The sequence below is a fragment of the Medicago truncatula genome, chromosome 3, assembly GCF_003473485.1.
Source record: "Medicago truncatula cultivar Jemalong A17 chromosome 3, MtrunA17r5.0-ANR, whole genome shotgun sequence".
NCBI lineage: Eukaryota > Viridiplantae > Streptophyta > Magnoliopsida > Fabales > Fabaceae > Medicago > Medicago truncatula.
This window is the reverse complement of record NC_053044.1, coordinates 23,683,823-23,706,792: the sequence shown is the minus strand read 5'-3', so window position 1 is coordinate 23,706,792 and position 22,970 is coordinate 23,683,823. Positions and strand designations below refer to the sequence as shown.

The following is a 22,970-nucleotide window of genomic DNA, read 5'->3' as shown; positions in this document are numbered from 1 at the left end:
ACACACAACAAGCAAGAGAGAGGAAAATAATTTTATTTGATGTTTTTTCTTTTTTATTATTGGGTTGTTTGTTCAAATTTTCATTTCATGTTTTTTTTCTTCTTTTTATTGGTTTGTTTGTTCAAATTTTATGAACATAATGTTTAAGATGATGAAGATCAAGAGAAAGAACATTGAAGGAGATGAAGAAAAGGAAAAAAATTAGATATCGGTGGTTCACTGTTATATACAGTCGACCTGCAATCAAATGATTAAAATCATATTAAAAGTTTTAGACATTAAAAAACTAACAAAAATGACCACTTAGACAAACAGATGTATACTTATGTGATCAAATTGAGATACTTTTAGAGGACCAAAATGAAATTCAAAAATAAGTTAAGGTACCAAAGCATGTAATAAGCCAACAATTAATTAAGTTAATGACTAGCTCTGGTCAATTAAGCCTGAAGAAAATTGATCAAAATTCAACATGAATCAAACCTATTCACCTGTTACATAAAATAATTATGAGGAATGTGAGGGGGCTAAAAAACGGGTTGAGATCCTCTCCATTTAAATTTTTCTCCATTTCTACCATTTGGAGAGATATAAACACATAAAATGGGTGGTGGGTCGTGTCATTAAATAGGTTTCACTATCATTAATTATTTTCTAGAACTTTTGTGTCTATATCTCTCCAAATGGTAAAAATGGAGGAAAATTTAAATGGAGAGGATCTTAACTACTAAAAAACAAGAGTATTGATGTTCACACATTTAGTTTGGCTGAGAAACACGAGTAATTTACCCAAATACCCTTCGGCAGTTAACTGCCAAAATTTTAAAGAACCGGCTGGGCTGCAGTTAACTGCCGAGGAAAACTTCGGCAATTAACTGCCGAGGAATTTCAAACCTGAAATTAAATAAGGAAATACACCTAAATTTTCCCTTAATTAAATTTAATTCTTTACTACATAATTCTTTTTATAACGTTGTTGATTTCATTCATATAATTTTGTTGCCATAAATGAAGAAATATGAGATCCTAAAATTACATATTCGATTACTTTTCTTACTAGTAATAGAAAAGAGATTATATTTCTAAAAAAAAAAAAGAGGTTTTATTAATAGAATAATTACAAATATAATTATTTGAAAGAGAGATGAATAATATCTAAAATATTATAAAGTAATAATAGGTTAGTCAAATCTATGAATAATTACAGACATCAATGAAATTAATTACAAATATAATTATTATATCATTTATAATGTTTTTTGTTGTTGCATTTTTTTTAGTGAATCACCATTTTAGGTCCATTAAGTACCGATGACAAACATTTTTATTTTTTGTTGTTGCGTTTTTCATGTTAATTAAAGTAATAATATCTGAAATATTAGTATAAAGTAATAATTGGTTAGTCAAACCTATGAATAATGACAGACATCAATGAAATTAATTACTAATAATTACAAATATAATTATTCTATCATTTGTAACGTTTTTGTTGTTGCATTTTTTTTTTATTGAATCATCATTTTAGGTCCATTAACTACCAATTGCAGATATTATTCATCTCTCATATTTCTTTATTTATGACAACAAAATTATATGAATGAAATCATAAAAATAATTATGTTTAATTCCTTAAAAGGATTAAAGAATTAAATTTAATTAAGGAAAATTTAGGTGTATTTCCTTATTTAATTTCTGATTTAAAATTAATCGGCAGTTAACTGCCGAAGTTTTCCTAGGCAAGACATTTAAGTAATTTACTTATGTTTCTAAGTTAAACCAAATATGTCAACAACAATGCTCAAAAAAAACAATTAGTAAAGTTAAAACTCAACAAGAAGTACAAACATTTCACTGCGTGTGTTACAGTCTTCGTAGTTAGTACAGACCGTGAACTCCCTCGTGTCTGAGCGAATCTAGTGAGAAAGAGATGGCGTCATGGTGTGCAGCAAGGACCTTCCACATTCCACCAATCAACGCCGCCGTTCTCCACCGTCGTGCTTCATGGGCCGCCGGAATCGGCGGAGTCTCCGTTGCCGGCACTGCCATGTTGCGTTCCTCTTCTTCTAAGCGCGCTATGCCCTTCCTTTGCATGAGTCTTTCCACTGATACCCGTAAGTTCCCATCATTTCACTTTCTTCTCTCACCGCTTTCTCAGAATTTCATGTCAAAAAAATATTTTTATTTTTATTTTATCCACTGATTAATATACCATTTGGTCTGTGAAAATGTTACTTGAACTAATTCAATCTTAGTGCATGTTTGGTTTCAATTTTGGAGGATCCAAATTTGATTCTACAGGTGTAGAATTGAGTAGAATTGATATTGAGTTCAGAATTGATTCTAATTTGAAGCTAGAATTTAGAATTTTTCATTCTTGAATTGATTGTTACACTGCAATCAATCCACTCAAAAGCAATTTTTATCACCATGTGTTTAAAATTATTAAGTGTGTTATATGTGTTTAATGCTAATTTTTATATGAATTAGCTTTGGAAGTTTTTAACTTGGTAACATGATTATGCTGTTAAAGTTCTCAATTCTCCAACAAGTTCATGCTTGGGGACTACTTTGTACTTCAACAAAAAATTTAGGGAACACAAGCAACATTTTTTGTAATGGAATTGTGTATTTTCTCATACAATGCAGGGTTTTATGGACCCTTTTTGTTTGTAGGATTGTTTATTCCTATCTAGTTTTGCACTAGGGAATTTTGTTCAAAGTTTATATTTGTATGAAGTGGGCCTTTAACTTTAGTGAAAATGTTGCTAATCTATAAGCTAATTACTGAAGCACAGTTATTGTGGACCGTCACAGTTGTGATTTTTTTGTCAATTATGTATAGTATCATTAGTTGAAGTGTGTAAACTCACCCTATGTAGCACCGATCAACACTTTAGGTTGAAAGCGTGTTTGACACTGATACGATGTTGACACACATGGTAACATTCAACTATACCATATTTTCAAATTATTTCTGGCGTCGACGTATCATTGTCGTGTCTGTGTCTATGTCAATGCTCCATAGGACTCACCTTTTGTAGGTGTTCATGTGCACATTTTCAAAATATTGTAATCAATACTTGTTCAAACTGTATAGTATATTCATATTGGTATAGAGTTGCAAAGGAAGAGAGACCTTGGTGTCTGCATTGCAAGAAAAAAAATTCTTTCTCTTGTTTTTTATTTTCTATCAAAAATCTTGTGATGTCAATCACTTTCTGATTGATTTTAGGGATCAACAAGGAAGCTGTTTCGACAGAAAAAGCCCCAGCAGCATTGGGACCGTATTCTCAAGCAATCAAAGCCAACAACCTTCTATTTGTCTCAGGTGTCCTTGGTCTTGTTCCCGAGGTTTGATAATTTAGTGTTCCAATCTATCAGCATATTTATATACATGTGCAGTTGTGCATTTATCCTGGCTGCATGATGTTGTCCTTGTAATCAGTGTTTTGTTCTCTAATGCAGACAGGGAAGTTTGTCTCGGAAGATGTTGAAGATCAGACTGAGCAGGTAGAAGACTATAAATATGAACTATAGCCTTTCATGTTGTAGTATGTGGGAATTTTCTTAGCATCTGTACCTTGTCCTATTTCACTTTGGCTTTGTTCATACGAGCTTTGATTGTCCAAAATTATGGGCTTGAGATGCTGTTTCGTTGGATGACTTGACTCCTAAATCTTTAAATGATTGTTATCATATTAAGTTTCATTTATCTTGCAATGTGAAATTCTTGCTCTACTTTTATAAAAAAGTTGATATGATTTAGAATGGCTGCTAAGAGTGAAAACGCTTGATAGTTAATCGTTTCATGTTTGTGAAAACTCTATAGAATGCCTGCTAACTCCGTCTTGATGTTGTATTGCCATGAAGGTGCACTGAATGATTTTTCACATGACATTTTAAACAATTACATATTGCAGGTTCTCAAAAACATGGGGGAGATCCTGAAATCTGGGGGTGCCAGTTATGCATCAGTTGTTAAGACAACAATTTTGTATGAATTATTTGTTCTTTCCTTAGTTTGGCTTTGTATTTGAGTGGTGAAAAGTAGACTATGTTAACATCATTCATTTCTTCCAGGTTGGCCGACTTGAAGGACTTCAAGAAAGTTAATGAGATCTATGCTAAATGTAAGTTTTGTGGTAGAGAGTTTGATGTTTCCTTGAAATTGTTTACATTCTTTCTTAAAGAATGCAATAGATTGTTTGAGTGTGTTAATGATAAGTGTGTATTACTGCTCTGAACTTTCACCCTTTTTTTCTTAATTCTTTCAATCAAAATAATTGCCCATCCTTATAAAATTACAGAATATGAAAAAACTACGTGTACAAAGTGCTAAATATGCAACATACCAATGAATTTCTTATATACATTATATTGCGCTGTAATCTGGCTAAATTTGTAGGCATATATTACCTGCTGATTTCTTGTACTATAGCTAACTAGCCTTTAGATTGGAAATCTTTTACTTTATATTGTGATTGAAGATTAATCTTCGAAAGCTATGTTCTTGTATGTATACTCTAAGGATGAAACTTGATTCATGCAAGTTTTGTAAGAAAGACAAAAACTGATTCAAGAGACTTCACTAGTCACCAGCTTTCTGAATTTGCTTAGTACTAGTGTCAAGATTTTCATCTATTTATGTGGATTTTATTTACTAATCATTTTTTTTTTGTACAATTATTTACTAATCATTTACTTGTGGTTTGAATGGTTTCAGACTTTCCTTCACCTGCCCCAGCTCGTGCCACGTATCAAGTAGCTGCCTTGCCGTTGGATGCCAAGATTGAAATTGAGTGCATAGCAGCACTGTGAGCTTCACCTTTAGTTGAATTAGTTCTTCTGGAAAATCAGGTCAAATGATACAAGAGGGATATCAGTACACATCCAACTACTGGTGATTACTTCGGTCTTTTCTAGTTGAATCATGGTTCTCTCTCTCTCTCCCTCTCAAGATATTGTGCACATTGAAAATGAGAGAAATTGAAAGAGTTCTAGTTTGTTGTGACATGAACAAGTGTTTGATGTTAACTGTCATTATTTCAAATAATAAAGCGATTTGTCCCGTGGATTTTTGTTGTAATTGCTCTTGTTTGTGTATTGCACATGTAGTTTTTTTTCCACCACTACAGTTTTTTGCACTCATTTTTTATCAAGCTCTCATAACAATCATCAACCACCTAGATTTTTCATATCAAAACACGGGCTAAGTAATTGTTGAATTGAAAGGTATTAATTACTTCTAATTTCATAAGCGACAATGATTAAAAACTTCTTAATGCCTTTAACATTTGGAGTTATTTTTCTTGTGGGTGGATTCACTTTTTAAAAAACTAAATCGTACTCATTTATTTATTTGATAATTGTCAAATTTAAATAAACTACATTTAATTTACATACACCGAGGACAATATATTTGAATTGAACATGATTTATTATATACCAATCACTTTTTTTTTTTTTTTTTTATGGTCAGAATATATCAATCACTTTAAATCTTATAAAATTTGATATAAATTAATCAAAACCCAATTTTATCTCTAAATCTACCAAATAATTCTGCACGCAAAACTATTGTTTCACCCTCCAAATAATAATCTAAATCGTTTTATATCAAATTTTACATAAAAAAAGCCAACTTAAATTTCGTGAAATTATGCTTTCCACAATAAGCAAATCCTTTTTCCTGAATTTAATCTTTATAACAATATTCTTACAAAAAGAGATATTCACATTCAAAGTGGGGTTGATCTTTATAAATTCTCACTAGAGTTAAGGTAGATACACTTTCAACATACCAAAAAATGGGTTTATAATAAGCACTTAGTTTCTTAGTAAACTTTTTTCCCATTGGATTAAGGTAGATATCTCTACATCTAGAGGGGACAAACGAGCTGACTCTAATTTCTTTCCATCAAGCACATTTGCAACAATGACCAACAGATTTTGGCAAGCATGATATTCCTCCATAGCTTGTGTACCAGTGAGCTCCAGTGAATGATCCTTCCTTGGCCGGTAAAATGACCTAAACAAAGTATAAATGTCAAATAAGATCTCTGTTTTAAATTACAGCTATATACCAAAAGTCTAATCAGATTTTATTTTTGTGGTAGCATAAAAATATACACTTTCTAGGTAATTCACTTTCTGATGTATAAATAAAGTATAAATGAATCAAGTTCACCAAACAGTAAGAAGGTACTGCTAATTTTATGCCAGTTAACTTTTTAAGAAATAAATGTTCCTAATTTCACATGCTGATGATCAAAACTAAAATCCGATGGTTGAGGTTATGAGTAGAAAATTCCACATTATAGGGATGCTGTTAAAGAAGACAGTTCGAAAATTGAAAAACCGGCTAAATTTTAACCTGAGCAATTTGGTGCCGCCCCATGGTATTAGAAAAAAAATCAGATGTCACCCAAGAAATATAAAAACTCAACTGAATAATTACTTTTTCCTTATTTAACATTATAATTACAGACCAGGGAGACAAGAAAGGTTGAGATATTTACCATCTCCAAGCCGGATTAGCTTCGGGAGGGCATCGTACCCTTGAAGAGTTTGATGATATGAAAGTATTGTAGTCTTGCAATAAATCAGTTCTTCCCACTACAGAATGACGAAAAAAAAAACATAAATATATGGACAAAATACAAATATCTAATTGAATAGTCAACTCTGACCTATCACCACAACTGCACTTAGGAAACCATATTGAATGTATAGATATAAAGTAGGGTACCTGATATGTTAGAGGCACCAAAAGTCAGGAGACAGAGAGCAGATAAAACTGATGGTAGCAGTTCCTGATTTATACCAGGAAGCAGTTGGAGATAGAAAATTGTAGAGGCAAGCAACTCCTCACAATCAGTATTAATATCATGTCTTTGTCTCGATGTATTTTCTACATGCACCAGTAAAGAATGCAGGGATTCTAGTGTATTTGTCTCAGAAAACACTGAATATGTATCATTGGATTTCTGGTGAAGCTTCCCAATGATTACTGATGCTGTTAACCAACGCAAAAATTTTGACACTAATGTGTCATCATGAGACTCTTCCCCTAATTCTGTTTTAACAATTAAGCGAGACTCATTAGACCTCAGCCTTTGTTTAGACTCTGACGCTAAAGCAGTTGTAATTGCCCAGGTGATAAAATTCTGAAGCCTTTCCTCATCCTGTATACATACAAGAGTGGTTATTCATACGCAAGAACCACCAGAGACCACTGGTTGAAAACAAATATGTAGGGGAAAAAACAAAGAAAAAAAGAAATAACATGCAAAATTGCACAAGCTGGTGTATCTTGTTGTGTCTTAGAATTGTGGTTGGGCCTATCACCACCTCACAAAAACGGCTTGTGAGGTGAGGATTTCCCCCACTTATAAACATATGTTCAGGCCATCCGGTTTGGGACTCTTTAACTCTAGCAATTAAACAGATATCTTGGTTTAATTGAAATTAAAGCTGTAAGCTGATATATATGATTTCACCAAGGAAACACGTTTAATATTCTAGCATGAGAAAAAACCACCATAAACAAGTCAAATATAAAAACAACTACAAATGATATTTTCAAAATTAACTCTTCTACAATAGTATGATATAAAATATTTACTATATATAGTGCAAGGTACTTAAAGTATATAGCATATGCTCAACTTTATATGTTTTAGAATTGTGGTTGGGCCTATCACCACCTCACAAAAACGGCTTGTGAGGTGAGGATTTCCCCCACTTATAAACATATGTTCAGGCCATCCGGTTTGGGACTCTTTAACTCTAGCAATTAAACAGATATCTTGGTTTAATTGAAATTAAAGCTGTAAGCTGATATATATGATTTCACCAAGGAAACACGTTTAATATTCTAGCATGAGAAAAAACCACCATAAACAAGTCAAATATAAAAACAACTACAAATGATATTTTCAAAATTAACTCTTCTACAATAGTATGATATAAAATATTTACTATATATAGTGCAAGGTACTTAAAGTATATAGCATATGCTCAACTTTATATGTTTTTGTATGTTTCAGTGAATGTCATTTATTATATTCATCTTCAGGTATCATTTTCATCATTGACAACCAATGAATAAACTATAGCAAAAACCAATAGCACTTCTGCACAGCTAAAAATCTAATAAAATATCAAATACTATCCAAAATTGATTGCTTCTATACCTTTGACAACCATATTTATAAATTATAGCACAATTTTGTACCAGAAAGAAAGGGGATGAATGAAAGTACCATTAAGAAAATGGAAGTAGGAGGTGCACTCATAAGTATGGCTTCAAGAGATAAATCTGGATTAATTCCTTTCGTAGCCTGATTACACACACTGCCAGCCTGGAATATCTGATATAAACCCTGAATTGATAAGGTGAAATGTGACTGACATATTTCCCTTTTTTGAGAGAACTTCAACACCGACACTATCATTTGTAGAAAAGGATTAACTAATCCCACAGTTTCATCTGTCATTGTTACATCATGGAGTACAACACTGAATAGATTAGATGAAAGCTCCATGAGTTGCTCAAAGCCATGATTTTGCAACCACTTGGACATGCTTCCAGATGAAATAACATCATTGACAACCTAAATAATAAAGGCTATGAGCATTCTGTGTAAAAGAAAACTGAAATAAAAATACATAGTAATACATAAAAATAAAAATAGGTCACATAAATAAAAGCTACGACGAACAATTTTAGGCATGGCAATAATTTGTGACATCAAAGCTACTTCAATATTATGCGTACAGAACAACAGCTAGACCTTCAGATAAGAGTTAAATGATTTGGACCACCATGAAAATCAAGATGAAGTTGCATGATCAATCTTAGGTGCCAAATTTAGTTCAACAAGGCACAAGAGCAAAAGACATGTAAACTTGCTTGAACTTCCAATTTGGAAAAAATTGGATTTAAAGAATCAAACTGCAAGTCTTACCCTAATCAGCATCTAGCTCAATGAACAAAACCAACAACAATGCCGTTTCTTACTAGGTCAAAGTGTGTAGTGTAGAACTTCGCCACACAACCACTCGAAAATAATAAATTTTCAAGTTAGAGTATACAAACCCCCCAACAATTTGAAAATGAAAATCAGGAAAGCATTGACAAATAAAACCAGAAAAACAAATGGTGCAAGTCAGGAAGTCAGAACGAGCACCTGGTTCCCTCCAACAGGAACTGTAAACTGATTAAAAAATTAAGCACTTACCTTCAATACTACCAATACATGCTTCAAGAAAAATCTATTTTCATCTGCATTAAGCCCAACCCTTCTCGCAACTGAGATCAGAGATGATAACCATGAAAATAAAGAACAGCGTTTCACTAGATGACGAGCAATCTTTTGGACTTTAATAGATTTCTTTATCACCTACACAGGAAATAAGAAAGCCATACATTATATTGGTAGAAGATACTCAAAGGAGAACACAGGCAAAGTAATAATCTCAGGTAAAATGCAGATTTCATCATACAGGATAGCACCCCAAACAATTTAAATTGGGTATTTGATGGAGTCCAACCAACAAGTTCATATGAATCATATCGCCCTTTAACTGCTCTTTCGAGTAGGCAAGTCACACTCGAACACATTGAACAAGTTTAGAACACAAACACATTGACACCATGGATGCCAGCATTTCTTAAAGGAGAAGGATGTTATCCTTGACACTATGGAACACTGTGCTAATAGATACTAAAAATAATATTCCTTGTGCTTTGACCTAACTGGTGGTTTTGAAGTATAAAGATCAGGTTCAGCAACAGCAGAAACACATTATTTGGTTCTAGAAAGCAGCCAACCTCTTTGAAATAAGCAAACATTTAATAAGATCGCCACAATAACTTAGCAGAATCCTAATTCCCTAAATGAATACATTTAGGGTGTTGACATGTAAATTAGTGTGCTCTACTTTTGACCAGCTGTTCCACAAAATTTATCAAGTCCTTAAGCAATCTCATTATTACGCATCATACATAGGCATGTGATAGGGACTTGGTTTTTACATAATGACCGAAGTACCGCATCGAGTCGTATGGGATGTTCAGTGGAGTATTTAAGTGGCTTGCTTCTTCCCCCTTGATAACTAGCTTTAAGGGAGGGCTCCCCAAGAGCTTAGATACTTACCAATATGCTCATTCTCAGCCAGAAAAAGTTTGGTGATAACTGCTGGCTGACTCAAAGTTAAACTATTTTTGGAAGGGTTGAATGGACAGCGAGAAGTGGAAAGGAATATTATTTAGACTTTAGAGAGAAGCCAAAAGATTAGAAAAGACAAGAGGGATAGAATAAGATATCCTCCCAGGGAAAGATGAAAAGTAGTAACATAACATCATAAGGATTTCTATTCCCTTCAGTGTGCAACACATTCTGTTACTTGGTGCTGATAATTGGAAAAGGTTGCCATTTTTTATACAAAATATTTTCTTACAATGCTGCTGTTTAGAAACTGCTATGGGATGAAGTCAATACTTCCTTTATAAGATTAAAAAATTTACTGGATAACTTATTGTGTAAATTAATTTAGACCTGTTAATTTTTGGTTTTTACTTGTGAATCATAAAATTTATGATTTGATTCAACAGTTTAAAAACATGACACTCTGATTAACAATTCAATCCAAAATTTGACAATTAAGCTATATGATAAATTCATGAAGTTCGGTTTGGGCGGAAACACAGTTCTGACATTTTCTGCAACGCCAACCAGAACGTGACAACAATTTAAGTTATATAATGCAATATAAAAATGGGAAAATTTAGGAATTTGTATTTACTTCAAAGATCAGGTCCTTTGACACAACATCCGAGAGAGGAGAGAGATAAAAGCTCATTAGATTCTCAAGAATAGAATTCCTGATATATATCATAGCATCATCATCTGAGTTCAGCCCTGCATATACTAGCCGAAGTATCCAAGATCTCTCTGCTTTGAAATTGACGGATGAACTCCAAATGAAGTTATCAAACAGAGGTACAACCTACAGATGGAAGCAAATGAAACTTACAAAATAATTATTCCTTACAAAGCATAAGTTTTATGTAAATGAAAAGGAAAAAAAAAGCTTCATGAAAGAAAATTTCAAGACCACAGATATTTACCTTCATATTGAACTTAGAAGACTGTATCAAAAATGTACTTATAGCTGCATAATGATCATGTGATGAATCTAACAATACACAAGATGCCTCTGCAGCAAACAGAGCAATAACTGATGGGATTCTTTGCCATGGCTCTTCTATACTGTTTTGAACAGAATTCATTAGAAGCCGAAGTCCCATTACATCCTTCCTCTTTTGGCACTTCTGTAAAACATTTTGATTGTTGATCAATCATAATTTGTCAAAAACGAATAAATGTGCGACAAACACATGCATAAAATGATGAATCTGATATAAGTATTGAATATCATTGAAGCCAATCAAATGTTTTTGCATGCTCTAATTGGCCTTGGCTTTGCACGAGTTTGGGCTTCTAGGCATCTTAAGAGGCTCCCACTTGCTCCTAGTATACAATGCTCTAATTGAACTATTTCCATAAGCTTATGTCGGAAGAATAAATTTTGTTAAACAGACAAGATAAAGAAATGTTTGGTGTTTTCATTTTTTATCTTCACTGAAAATTAAAAAAGATAAACCTTGATTATACAGGAAATGCTGAAAATAGCATTTGTTGTTTTTAACATTTTTTATACAATTTTTTTAAAAATAAAATCAAGTGAAACAAGGTGATCTTTTGTAATTAGTGGTGAAACGGAAAGAGGTCCTAAGATGGCTTTCTAATAGAAGTCGGTAAACCATGACCAATTTCTTATTATGAATAAGAATTTATTTTCCTAAAACAACATGAGCAAAACACCCAAAGAGAAGTTATAAGCATGCATGATCCAATATCAAAGCAGATGTAATGGAAAAATAACCAATTAACCAAGTGCAGATATATTCCAAAAAACCCAAAAATATGCACTAGCGAAAAAATATTTGGCATTCATGTTCTTCCCATAACATTTGAAATGTACCATTAGAAACTGCTCCTGGGAGTCAACACTCCCCAACTCAAACCAGATTATTCCCTAAGAAAGTAGCTTTTCACACACATGGTTAAAAGAAAAATCAATCAAATACAAATAAATAAATTACTAATTCAATATCAAAACATTGGAAAAAAAAAATTGACATTCCCCAAAGAAAATTTTATAGAATGGTAAGAAAACAATAAGCATAAACTGATAACTTCATTACCAACCTCTAATGCTTTCTTAAATTTATCAAGTGTCGCATAAGCTAATCTTCGTATTCCATGATCTGGAGAAGACATGCTAACAAATGCAATTGCAAGCAACCCTGATCCAGCAAACTCTACAGGCTCTATGAATGCTTTAGACAGGCCATGAATTGAGAATTGCAAGATAAATACGGGATCATAACGCTCTCTAAGTTCAACATGAGAAAAATGTATCTGCGTAGGATGTTGAATAGTTAGTTAAAGTGATGGAACAAAACGAGAACAAGCACAAAAACTACAAGGAGGAAGCACTGCTTTAGGTAGAAAACTTAAAACATATGTTACAACCTTTTTCCTGACATTGTCAGTTTCAATCTTGTTCACAGATGGCACTTCATCAGAAATACTTCTGTCATAAGGAAAATACAGCACTGTTGACACACATATGTCCGGGTCAATTGGAAAGTTGTCCCTTTGCCGACTTCTAGTCCATTCCTCAATTGCTTCGGAATTTAACTCTACATTCTGAGGGCATGATCCAGTCACAGACTCAATTTGTTTCATCACATTGTATATAGCCAAATCAATCTCACTGAGTGTTGAACCATAAGAATGATGCAGTAGTGCATGCAGTTCTTTTAAATTTATGCCAATGTCATTTTGAGAATCTAAACCAGTGTGACGGGCCTTTGTCCATAAGAGTATCCAAAGCAATTTAACAATTTCCAGTGGTCCTTTAGAGAGCTTGGTTGTTTGCTCCTTGTGATTCTTATTATTTTCAGAGTGGTCAAGAGAAGGAATGGCAATACATTTCAGAATGCTAGATACAGGCTTCAAAAAGGAACCAGCTGGTCTGCGCACTAAATGGAGAGTGGGAGCAAACTGAGAGTGAGCAAGTAATAATTGAAGATATAAATCATATGATAGCATCCCCTCATTGAGCCGAGTCACCAGAACCTGGAGGGTTTTCATTGTCAAAGGATCACTGAACCTATAGAGAAGAGCAGATCTGATTAATTGCTCAAGGAATGGAATCGATTGTGATTGAATAAGATCATTTTGCATCTCTACAGCCAACTCAAGAATGTTGGTTAACACAAAAACTTCCAAGTGATTATGTAGCAATGAAATGTTTATGGTTTTCCCAGTTCCCAACTGATCAGATGTTAAAGAAAATTTCTGAACAATAAGCTGCCAAATGTCCACCAAAACGTTTATGAAATGCATCCTAGATGCTTCCAATTTTCTTTGCATTTCTTCACCAACCTTTTTCAAATCCCCACCCACTTCTTCATGAAACAGTAACATTTTACAAAGTGATATCTTTGCAACAACATGATTAATTATGTTAAAAGACTGGCGAAGAGAATAACTATCCATAAATTGAATATCACAATCCATCAGCTCATCATGTGAGGATAATTTAGGGAAAATGGATTTGAAAAGCTTTAGTCGCTTCTTCAGTTTCAGCGAATCTCCATTAAGAGCAAAGTGATACTGCAACATATGAATTGATTTTCCAAGGAGACTACAATCAGTAAGACAGAGAAGTTCTTGAACAGATGATGGCATGGATTCTCCATACTCTTCCTCAAATAGGTCTTTTGACAAAAAGCTCTTCCACTGACTAAAACCTTTTAAAAAGATTTTTGAATAGAAGTTAGGTATCTGTTTAAAATCTCCGTGATTCAGATCCCCAAATCTCTTAAAAATCAACCTCAAATATGATAAGGAGGTTGGAAGAAGCAGTATAAACTGATCTTCAGAAAGATTTACATCAATGGCTCCTGTAACCCCAACATCATGATGTAAACTTCTATTCACTATACCCAAAAATAAATGCCCAAATACTAATGAATGCAGAGAGCTCAGTTCAGTGAGAATATGTAAGAATTTAACTTTCTTTGCATTCATTTTGTACAGGCAAAGAGAAAGCATTTTCACAGGAGTACTCATTATAATTTTTCGCACAGCCAACAGCATAGGATGAAAAGTTTCTTGTTGCATATTTTTCTGCTTATACAAAGCATTGACAGCTTCATGCAAACATCTGTCCGCACAATCTATTTCATATTTTACAGAAAAGTCAATCACCTTGCTGTAGATCTGCTCAAAAATATCAGCTTTCACATTGTTTTCACCCATTTCCCAAAACAACTCATACGGTACCCTGTTTCCACTGGACTGCTGAAAATAAAAGGACAAAGAGCTGAAAGCATCAGCAGCTACGGAACATCCAACAGATAAAAAGGACGGCATAATTGGCAACTCATCCATCTCGACTCTTTTGAACATCCAATCTACTAATTCAAGGAGCTGAAAAGGGGATAAAAACTTATGCAAAGTATGTAACACATACAGTGTTGGAAGAAGATGTGTCGTATCTTTAGTACCAATGCACAGCTCAAATCTTTCCTTGACATCCAGAAACAGCTTCTGTTGAAGGCTTTTAAAGATTTTGACAAAATTAATAGCGACATCTTGAGTTTTTGATCCATGAAAGTGGGAACCTAATAACGACCACATGTTGTTTAGGGTCATTGTCAATATGTTTAAAATTGGATTACCAAATTTTGTAAACCCCTCACTGGATAGTACATTTAGGATATCAAAGCCGGTTCCTGTATTTCCATTTGAAATGTTTTGGCAATTTTCCAAAGAAAAGGATAACGACATCAGAACAGAAGGATGACAAAAAATGGTTTTAATCACTTTTTGAATGTAATGACTTGTTGAAGAGAAAGACGAGTTTTTTACAGACAAGTCAGAACCACTTTCTGGAACAAATAATTGCGCTAATAAATTCTGTACAAGAATAACACAGAGATTCAAAAGTTGTTCTATTTCAGCTAATGGGATAACTTCATGACTTAACTGAATCTGATGAGTCCAGAACAGCACAAGCTGCAGATTGGGAAGGACTGAGCAGCCAGAAATGGATTCACATGATTTATGTAGCAGAAGCTCTTGCATGTTTTTTTTGAAATTAAGCTCTTGCATCTCAGAAAGCTTTGATGAGTAATGACCATTCATACACATCATTGCCGGTAATATCACATGGAAAGGTGTCTGTTTTAGAAGGATACTAAATGCATCGGCATCAGCATCGGTATCAGAAGCATCCAACAGTTGGCTACAAGTTAGAGAGTCTGGACAAGATGTAAGATCAGATGTCTCAATAGGAGCAGCACTTCGACTATCACTACCCAGATCAGATATGGCCATATCCAAGCCAGCATAAAACATCACAGGCCACATCTTAGAAGCATGGACAAGAACACTATAATCCAGAAAAAATATTGATGATAAGATAGGGAAAGGAACATCAAGTAAATCACTTAGAATGACCACACCCGACGGTAGATTTGTGGATGTTTTATCAGTATTTTCACATACAATGGACGATATGAAAGCTACAGCTGTTTCAGCCAACTGATGACCATCTCCGCCACCTAATAATCTATTTACATCACAAAGTGCACTTCCCAAAGAACCATCAGGAAGGACATATTCCTTTTTTCCAGAGAAAAGGCAACAATTTTGTTGGTGTGATATGCCCTCCACAAAGTTCAACAAGTTCTTTAGAGGCTTCCACTCAGGAAAGACTTCATCGTATTCATAATTGCTGCCAAAGTTCTCAGTCAAGTCTGCACTAACTACAGAAGATAACAATTCAGCATTGACCTATCAAAAAAATATATAATATTAGACATGCACAAACTGCAAGAAGACTAAATAACTAAAAAAATCCAATTATGTACATACCTGGGTTTGCAAGAGATATTTCACTGTATTGCAAGTGTATAATAATACCATCGATTTTTTTGGCAACGAGCAGGATCCTGACTTAGATCGGATCACCTTTAGACACTTCTCCAGTACACATATGATAAAAGGACTAAAATCAGGTTGTAAATCTGCAATGAAATTGAAAACCACTAGTTCAGCATAGCGATAATGAGCCAAGAGTTTCTCCAAAATTTTGCCTACATATGTTATCATTTTCCAAGAAATGCCAAAATACAAGACCATTACTGGATACTGTGACTAAGAAAAATGAGCTTTTGAGTTATAATCCAATGGGCACACACTGATCAAATGAATTAAACAGGAGGGATAAAAAAAATACAATAGAACCAATATTAGTATTTGTGTCAATTACCTTTATCACCTTCAAAAGAATGTATATAATTCATAAGGATATTCCAATATTTTACTAAGTTATTCCCAAGTGTAGAAACAGCATCACATAAGAATGTTATGACAAACGAAGTCAAACTCTGTAAAACATCCACCTTCAAGATATTAACCGGGGATTGCTCCCTTTGATAACCTGGTATAAACAAAAACCATGTATGTATCTCATGAAGGTTCCCGTCAAAAGCACCAGTACTGAACATAGCTGCCACAGCCAACCTGTATGCTAAATTCCTTGTCTTGGTTATTGGTGAAAACATAAACAATTTAATGAATGGCTGTAGATATTTGTACAACATGGCTGGAGTTCTTATGGGAATTTCATTCTCTGGACACCATTGAATATATTCTACAAGCAAAGACAACAGTGAGACTTGCAGATGACTTGTTAACTCTAATGGGTTTCTAAGAAGACCTTTAAAAGAATCAAACGATTGATCCACAGTGGAAGGCAAAGTCCGCTGCAAAAGAAAAATAAGCCAAATATAAGATAACTTCATACATATTTGCATTAGTTGCGAAAATAAATGAGTTTCGATATATAAATAATAACTATGACACCAGACATTGTTTCCTTCACTAGTTAAGGAGACATTCGTAGGAAAGGAGCAAGTGCAACAACTGCATAAAAACAACAACACAAATTTCACTTTAAATTTTATCGGATAGTCAACGGTTAATATTTAAAAGAATACCCTCAGTGCTTATTAGAATTTACACTTTAAAGGCATACAGAGGCAGGTAATTCTTTATCACCATTTTGTTAAACGCATACAGAGGCAATGAGGTAATTCTTTATTGCCATTTTGTAGTAAACAAAGAAAAAAACTAAATTTCAACTCATGTCTGGTTTAAATTGAAGGTTTACAGCATTGCAAAGTGCTACATAGGTGTAAAATATTAGCTTTAAGTGTCAATTAAAGAGTAAATTTAAACAAATGAAACATGCAGCAAGGCTAATATACAGGGGGCAAATCACTAGAATATAAAAAGGCATTTATGAGCACAAACCATGGTGGGATATTAAATAATTTTTAGTTTTAGATTATATTATTTTATTTTTTAAAAAAAAAAAAAAAAAAAAAAAAAAAAGGAAAACTATATATGGCACACACACCAACTACCCATGGCATGTAGTAATGGTTTATGAGAAATACCACTTAAACAAGTTAAATCAGAATCAGCACAAATAGATAAGTGAATGAGTATGTAAGGTAGTAGCCAAGACACTATAAGTTTTTAACAAACGAAATGAGAGTACATATATATAATATAATCTCTATAAAGATCACAAGCTCCAATAGATAAAATCATAGAGGTAAATTGAGGTCTACAAAATCAACAACTCGTAAGTGGCAGATTAATCAGCACTATAGTTTCTTTTGGGTAACATAAGGAGAAAAGAAAAAGAAAGAAACAAACAGAAGACTCCTCTCTAGTAAAAGCTATTCTATGCCACATGGTCAACAATATATTGTTAAAGAAGAACCAAATAAATGTCACGAACCAGTACAGTCTAAAAGCTTAAAGTAATAGATGACTCGAAAGATAGGCGAAGGGCAAAAAACTAGTCTCTAAAATCATTGAATGTGATAGATCACAAGCATTTAAGAAACTAAGTCATAGAGGTATATTTTTACAATTCTCTTTAAATAGACAGCACTCTTCTCCAATCACCACCTAAATACAGAAACCTAGCCTCCATCAAAACCTCAAATAATATAAGGTGACTTAGAAAAATACCATTTATTTAGTACACAAAACTACCTAATTTTACAGATACCAACCTATACCGTACAAACAGAAACAACCTAAAGGAAGAGATGTATATCATCGAAACAATCAAATAATTCATTTGCATTTTCTTTCTCTTATTGCATGTTTTATCACAAGGTATATTCCCATTCCTATTACATTGTAGACTAACAGTGTTAGTGCTTCCAAAAGCTCAAATAAACAAACATGAAGAAAAAAAATTGAACATACATGATAATATCTGAGAGCATCAAGCAGTTTAGACAGTAAGTATGATTCTGCATCCTTCAGGGTGCTAATATCCATGGAATGAAGATCCAAATCCCACATTTCCCCAATGCTATTCATGAGATCCTCTACATCATCCAGTGCATCTTCTTTAAGTGCACTGTCAACTGTTCCACTGTTAACTGTTCCACTGTTACCAATCAAATCAATATTTGGAGCAGAATTTATCCCACCAACAATTATATCTATGTCAGTCTCAGAAGTATCCATTTTCAACTTCTTTCTACTATTCTCATCATGTTCATGATGGCATGCATTTCTCTTCAAACTTGAGTTATGGGATTCATAACAGCCATCTAAAGAGGAGAGTAAATTTAATAAAACCTGCAAATCAGGAAGATATGGTTGAACGTAATTCTGAATTTCTTGCTTGACAGATACCATATGTTGCATCAATGTATTGTCTGATGAACTAGAATTATGGTTCAAACCACCAAAAAGAGAGTCCAGCAGTTTCAATAACTCCAGAAGAAGCCTTAGAGTACCATGTTTAACAAAAGTGTCAGCATGAGGCAATCCCTTGTTAAACATTGACCTGCTGAATGGACGAGGAAACAAACATTTCACAATGTCAAGTAAATCCATGTTGTCAATCGAGGGAGGACCATTTGACTGGGAATTATCAAATTCCTTGGAAATGCCACTGCTGATTGAAGAAACCAAATCAGCTGCAACAGATATCGCAGCAATCCTGCAAACACATTCACAATCAAACAAAGCCTATGGAATGGAAACATATGCATGCAAGAGAAAATGCTAGCAAAACCAATGACAAGTAGATAAAAAAAAAATCTCGTAGTTAGTCCCAAATGAACCCTAGTTGTTTAGTGGGTTTAAACTATGTATGTTGCTAATATCAATCATACATATAGGGTCTGTTTGGATAAACAGCATAATATTAATCATACATATAAGGTCGGTTTGGATAAACAACGTAATTAAGTGCTTATACGATAATATATTACCTATCTGTACACTCAAAAAAGAAAATATATTCAAACTATTTACAAGTAAGCTATAAGCTGTTTTCATAAGATATCCTAGCGAGCTTGTCAAAATTAGCCGAAAACAGCATATGAACATGTCATAAACTGTTTCCATTAGCTCTCTCAAACACCATGTCAAGTGCTTATGTCAGTAAATAAGTTTCATAAGCGAATCCAAATGCAGACATACAATATAAAAATAAAAATAGATACAAGGACATATAAAAATGCATATAAGCAATACTAACCATGAAGAAGATTTATAGTTTTCAACATTGTAAGGAAACTCTTTCAAATACAACAAACCAAAAGTAGGTCTAGCATTAACAATAGCCAAAAGCAAATCCCTATGATACTGAACCTCAGCAGGCCACATCTTCTTCAACAAATCCATCATCCTCTTCAAATTACCCTTCAACGGATGCGGCCTCCTCTTCGAATCAGGCATCAACCCATTACTCGGATCCGTACAAACCAAAACCAGAACATCAAAAGCAATCTTAGCAGCATCACCACCACCTTCCCTCCCACAAATACCAACCAACTGCTCCAATGTCACACTCCCAAACAAAACACTCCTCAACCCCGGCGGCACCAACGATTCCTCAACAAGTACACAATCCTTCAACGTCTCCAAAACAAAAATAACGGTCTCGTCATCATCATCCTCCAATCCACGCAGCACACCGGAATACATCTCCCTCTGCTGCAAAATCCAACGCAACAACCCTGGTTTCCCTACCTCCAAAAACGACATTGCAAATCCAACAAACGATTTCCTCAACAAAAACTCCCTCTTCCCATCCCTCTCCTTTTTCCTCCTCTTCGCCAATGCCGCAAATCCTGAAACCTTAAAATCAAAACTCTTGGCAACCTCGTTAGCTAAACTATTCCCACGCCTCACAATCGAAGCTAAAAGCAACAAAACCGCTTTCTGCCTCTTCAATTCCTTACAATTCAACTCCTTATACAAATCATTCAAACAATCCGTAACAATTAACCGCGCAAATGTATCCAAATCCTTAACAACACCGTTTAAACCTGTTTTACCATCAGAGTGACTGAATAATGTTGAAATTAACTCTAAAACGTAATGTAAACCTTGTCTACCTTGTCGTAACTTCCAAGCTTCGATTAACTCGGAGCATTTCGGAGAAGCGGTAACGTAACCGCGAAGAAGTTTCGAACTGTTTTCGGTTTTTAAGAGGCTTTTGAACTCTTTTGTGGCGGATGAACAGAGTTTAATTTCCGGTGAAGTGATTCTGTGAAGAAGTTCTTTTAGTTTTGCTTCGTAACTGATTTTGGATTCGAAGTTTAGAGTAGCGCCGTCGTAACTAGCGGCTTCCATGGGTGCTTCGTGGAGTTTCGAATCGCTGCCGGTGAAAGCGTAAGCTGCGAATTTATATGATGATGATTTAATCCGCCGTTTAGGGTTTTAGAAGGGTTTGGGAAGAGAAGTCAATCAAAACCAGCTTACGTGGAATGAATTTTGATGACTGGACCTTGCCATTTGGCGCTATGTTGTCGCGTCATCAGTGTCACGCTGATAAATATAATTTTTGTTACTTTTTAATGATAAATTTAAACTTGTATCTTTCAACTTCTTAATATTTAGCTCAAATTAGTTGAGCTTCAAACTAGTAGAACTAAACATATTTATAAGTCTTCGTGAACATAACTCTGTTGATATAGACAATGTATAAAATATGTAAGGTTTGGGTTCGAACTCCGACCACCATAAAAAAAAAATACATTTATAAGGATTAAAAGTAGTTTTTAATTATATTGTATTTTCCTCTAAAATAAAATAAAAAATTATATTGGATTTTAGTTTTTCACCTCTGCTTAGACGGACACCAATCTATATTTTTGGTGTGATTCGTTGAACCGAACGATCTGATTTTAAAAACATTAATACAAATTCCTATATACATGAGAATACACATATATCGTGTAAAGATTATAGTAGTAATATCTAGCTCAAAATAGACGGGAAATGAAGTCGGCCCTAGTTTTCTTGTGAGAGAAACTTCAACTTCCTTTTAAATTTCTTTCTCCTTCATTCATCAAGTAGGGGTGGTTTTATGTCATTTTTGACATAGAATCACCCCTCTCCCTCTTTTTCCCCTTTTTTTCAATATAAATAAGTGATTTTAACATATATCAAGTTTTTCCTTTTGTGTTTTTTGTGATTTCATCGTCTAAGTGAGGTGTTGTGTTGTTCGTCGTCTTGTACGGCGTTTGATTTTGCGTCTTGTCGCGGTGTTCATTTAAATCCTATTGAAAGATCGATTTCAGTCAATTACAAATTCAATAAATGATTTGGGCGTCAATGTTGCAGATTTGAAAGCATGAGTATTTCGGTGACTTAAATTTTATCATATTATTTGTGTGCATTTTGTCGTCGTATGCTATTAACTTGTGTGATATGAGTTTGTTCGCAGATTTGCTCTTTACGTTTTTAGCGATGTTTGTATCTGATCTGATGTACTCTATCAATTTGAATGAATGAATATCATTTTGTTTTTGTCAAAAAAAATCTAGCTCAAAATAGACCATCATGAGTTAAAACAAAATGGACAAAAAAATATCAAAGTTTTGATAGAAAACCACTCCACCTTAACTTTGCATAGCATTCACCTTAAGAAAAATTCTTAATGATAAATGTTAGTATATTAATTGTTATGTTAGATTTTTCTAGAGTAAATAGTCACTTTAGTCCTTGACTCTGCACCTTGCTGTCACAAAGGTTTTTGACTCATAATTAAATACAAAGGTCCCTAACTCATAATTAAATACAAAGGTTCCTTGATGATCCTTTGTTTTCACTTTGAATACCAGAGTTGCACAAAGTGATGTTCAGTATTGGTGTATCAGCACAAAGACTAGAATTAGCCAAAAAGCTCGTAGCAAACCCTGAATTTTGAAATTCAATTTGAGGATTTGAGATTTAGGGATTTGAGGTTCAAATTGGGGATATTGATTTTTGATTCATGGACCAAAGTGACCATTTTCTACTTTCATTTTAGTCTCTGTGATACCTCGTATGTCATGTTATCGTAAAACATGTGTCACATCATCACTTAACAGAGTTATTTAACGTCGTGGACTAAAGTGATAACAGAAGTGCAGAGTCAGGGACTTCTTTGTATTTAATCATGAGCCAGGGACCTTTGTGACAACGAGGTGCAGAGTCGGGGACTAAAGTGTCCATTTGCACGATTTTTCTATTTGTCAAGTGTACATCCAACTTCTTAAATTTAATGCTTGGCTCATATTAGTTGAGCTCAAACTAGTAGAACTAAACACAATTACAAGGATCAAAATAAGACGGTTTCCCAAAATCGTTTTCAATTAAATGGGGTTTTCGGGTTAAACATGTTCAAAGCAGTTTTTTTTTTCCTCGGGTTTTTAACAATTATATTGGACATTTAGATTTTCACCTCTGTTTAGACCGATAGCAGTCCCGATTCTTGGTGTGATCGGT

General features: G+C 33.9%; 2 protein-coding genes across 2 annotated transcripts; one reads left to right on the top strand and one right to left on the bottom strand.

Annotated features, from left to right (window-relative positions):
* The first annotated feature begins 1,828 nt into the window (after window positions 1–1,828).
* Window positions 1,829–5,086, top strand: LOC25488952 (reactive Intermediate Deaminase A, chloroplastic). The gene is made up of 6 exons (XM_013604344.3): window positions 1,829–2,111; window positions 3,233–3,351; window positions 3,466–3,510; window positions 3,921–3,994; window positions 4,081–4,130; window positions 4,724–5,086. Exons 1-6 carry the CDS (start codon window positions 1,928–1,930, stop codon window positions 4,816–4,818), a joined length of 567 nt encoding a protein of 188 aa, XP_013459798.1. The 5' UTR covers window positions 1,829–1,927; the 3' UTR covers window positions 4,819–5,086.
* Window positions 5,087–5,642: 556 nt separating this feature from the next.
* Window positions 5,643–20,916, bottom strand: LOC25488951 (uncharacterized). The gene is made up of 13 exons (XM_013604343.3): window positions 19,732–20,916; window positions 18,441–19,188; window positions 16,420–16,915; window positions 16,023–16,174; window positions 12,606–15,941; window positions 12,279–12,491; window positions 11,135–11,338; window positions 10,810–11,013; window positions 9,243–9,404; window positions 8,265–8,615; window positions 6,749–7,184; window positions 6,519–6,615; window positions 5,643–6,028 (listed from the first exon to the last, which is right to left on the bottom strand). Exons 1-13 carry the CDS (start codon window positions 20,829–20,831, stop codon window positions 5,827–5,829), a joined length of 7,701 nt encoding a protein of 2,566 aa, XP_013459797.1. The 5' UTR covers window positions 20,832–20,916; the 3' UTR covers window positions 5,643–5,826.
* Window positions 20,917–22,970: the final 2,054 nt, after the last annotated feature.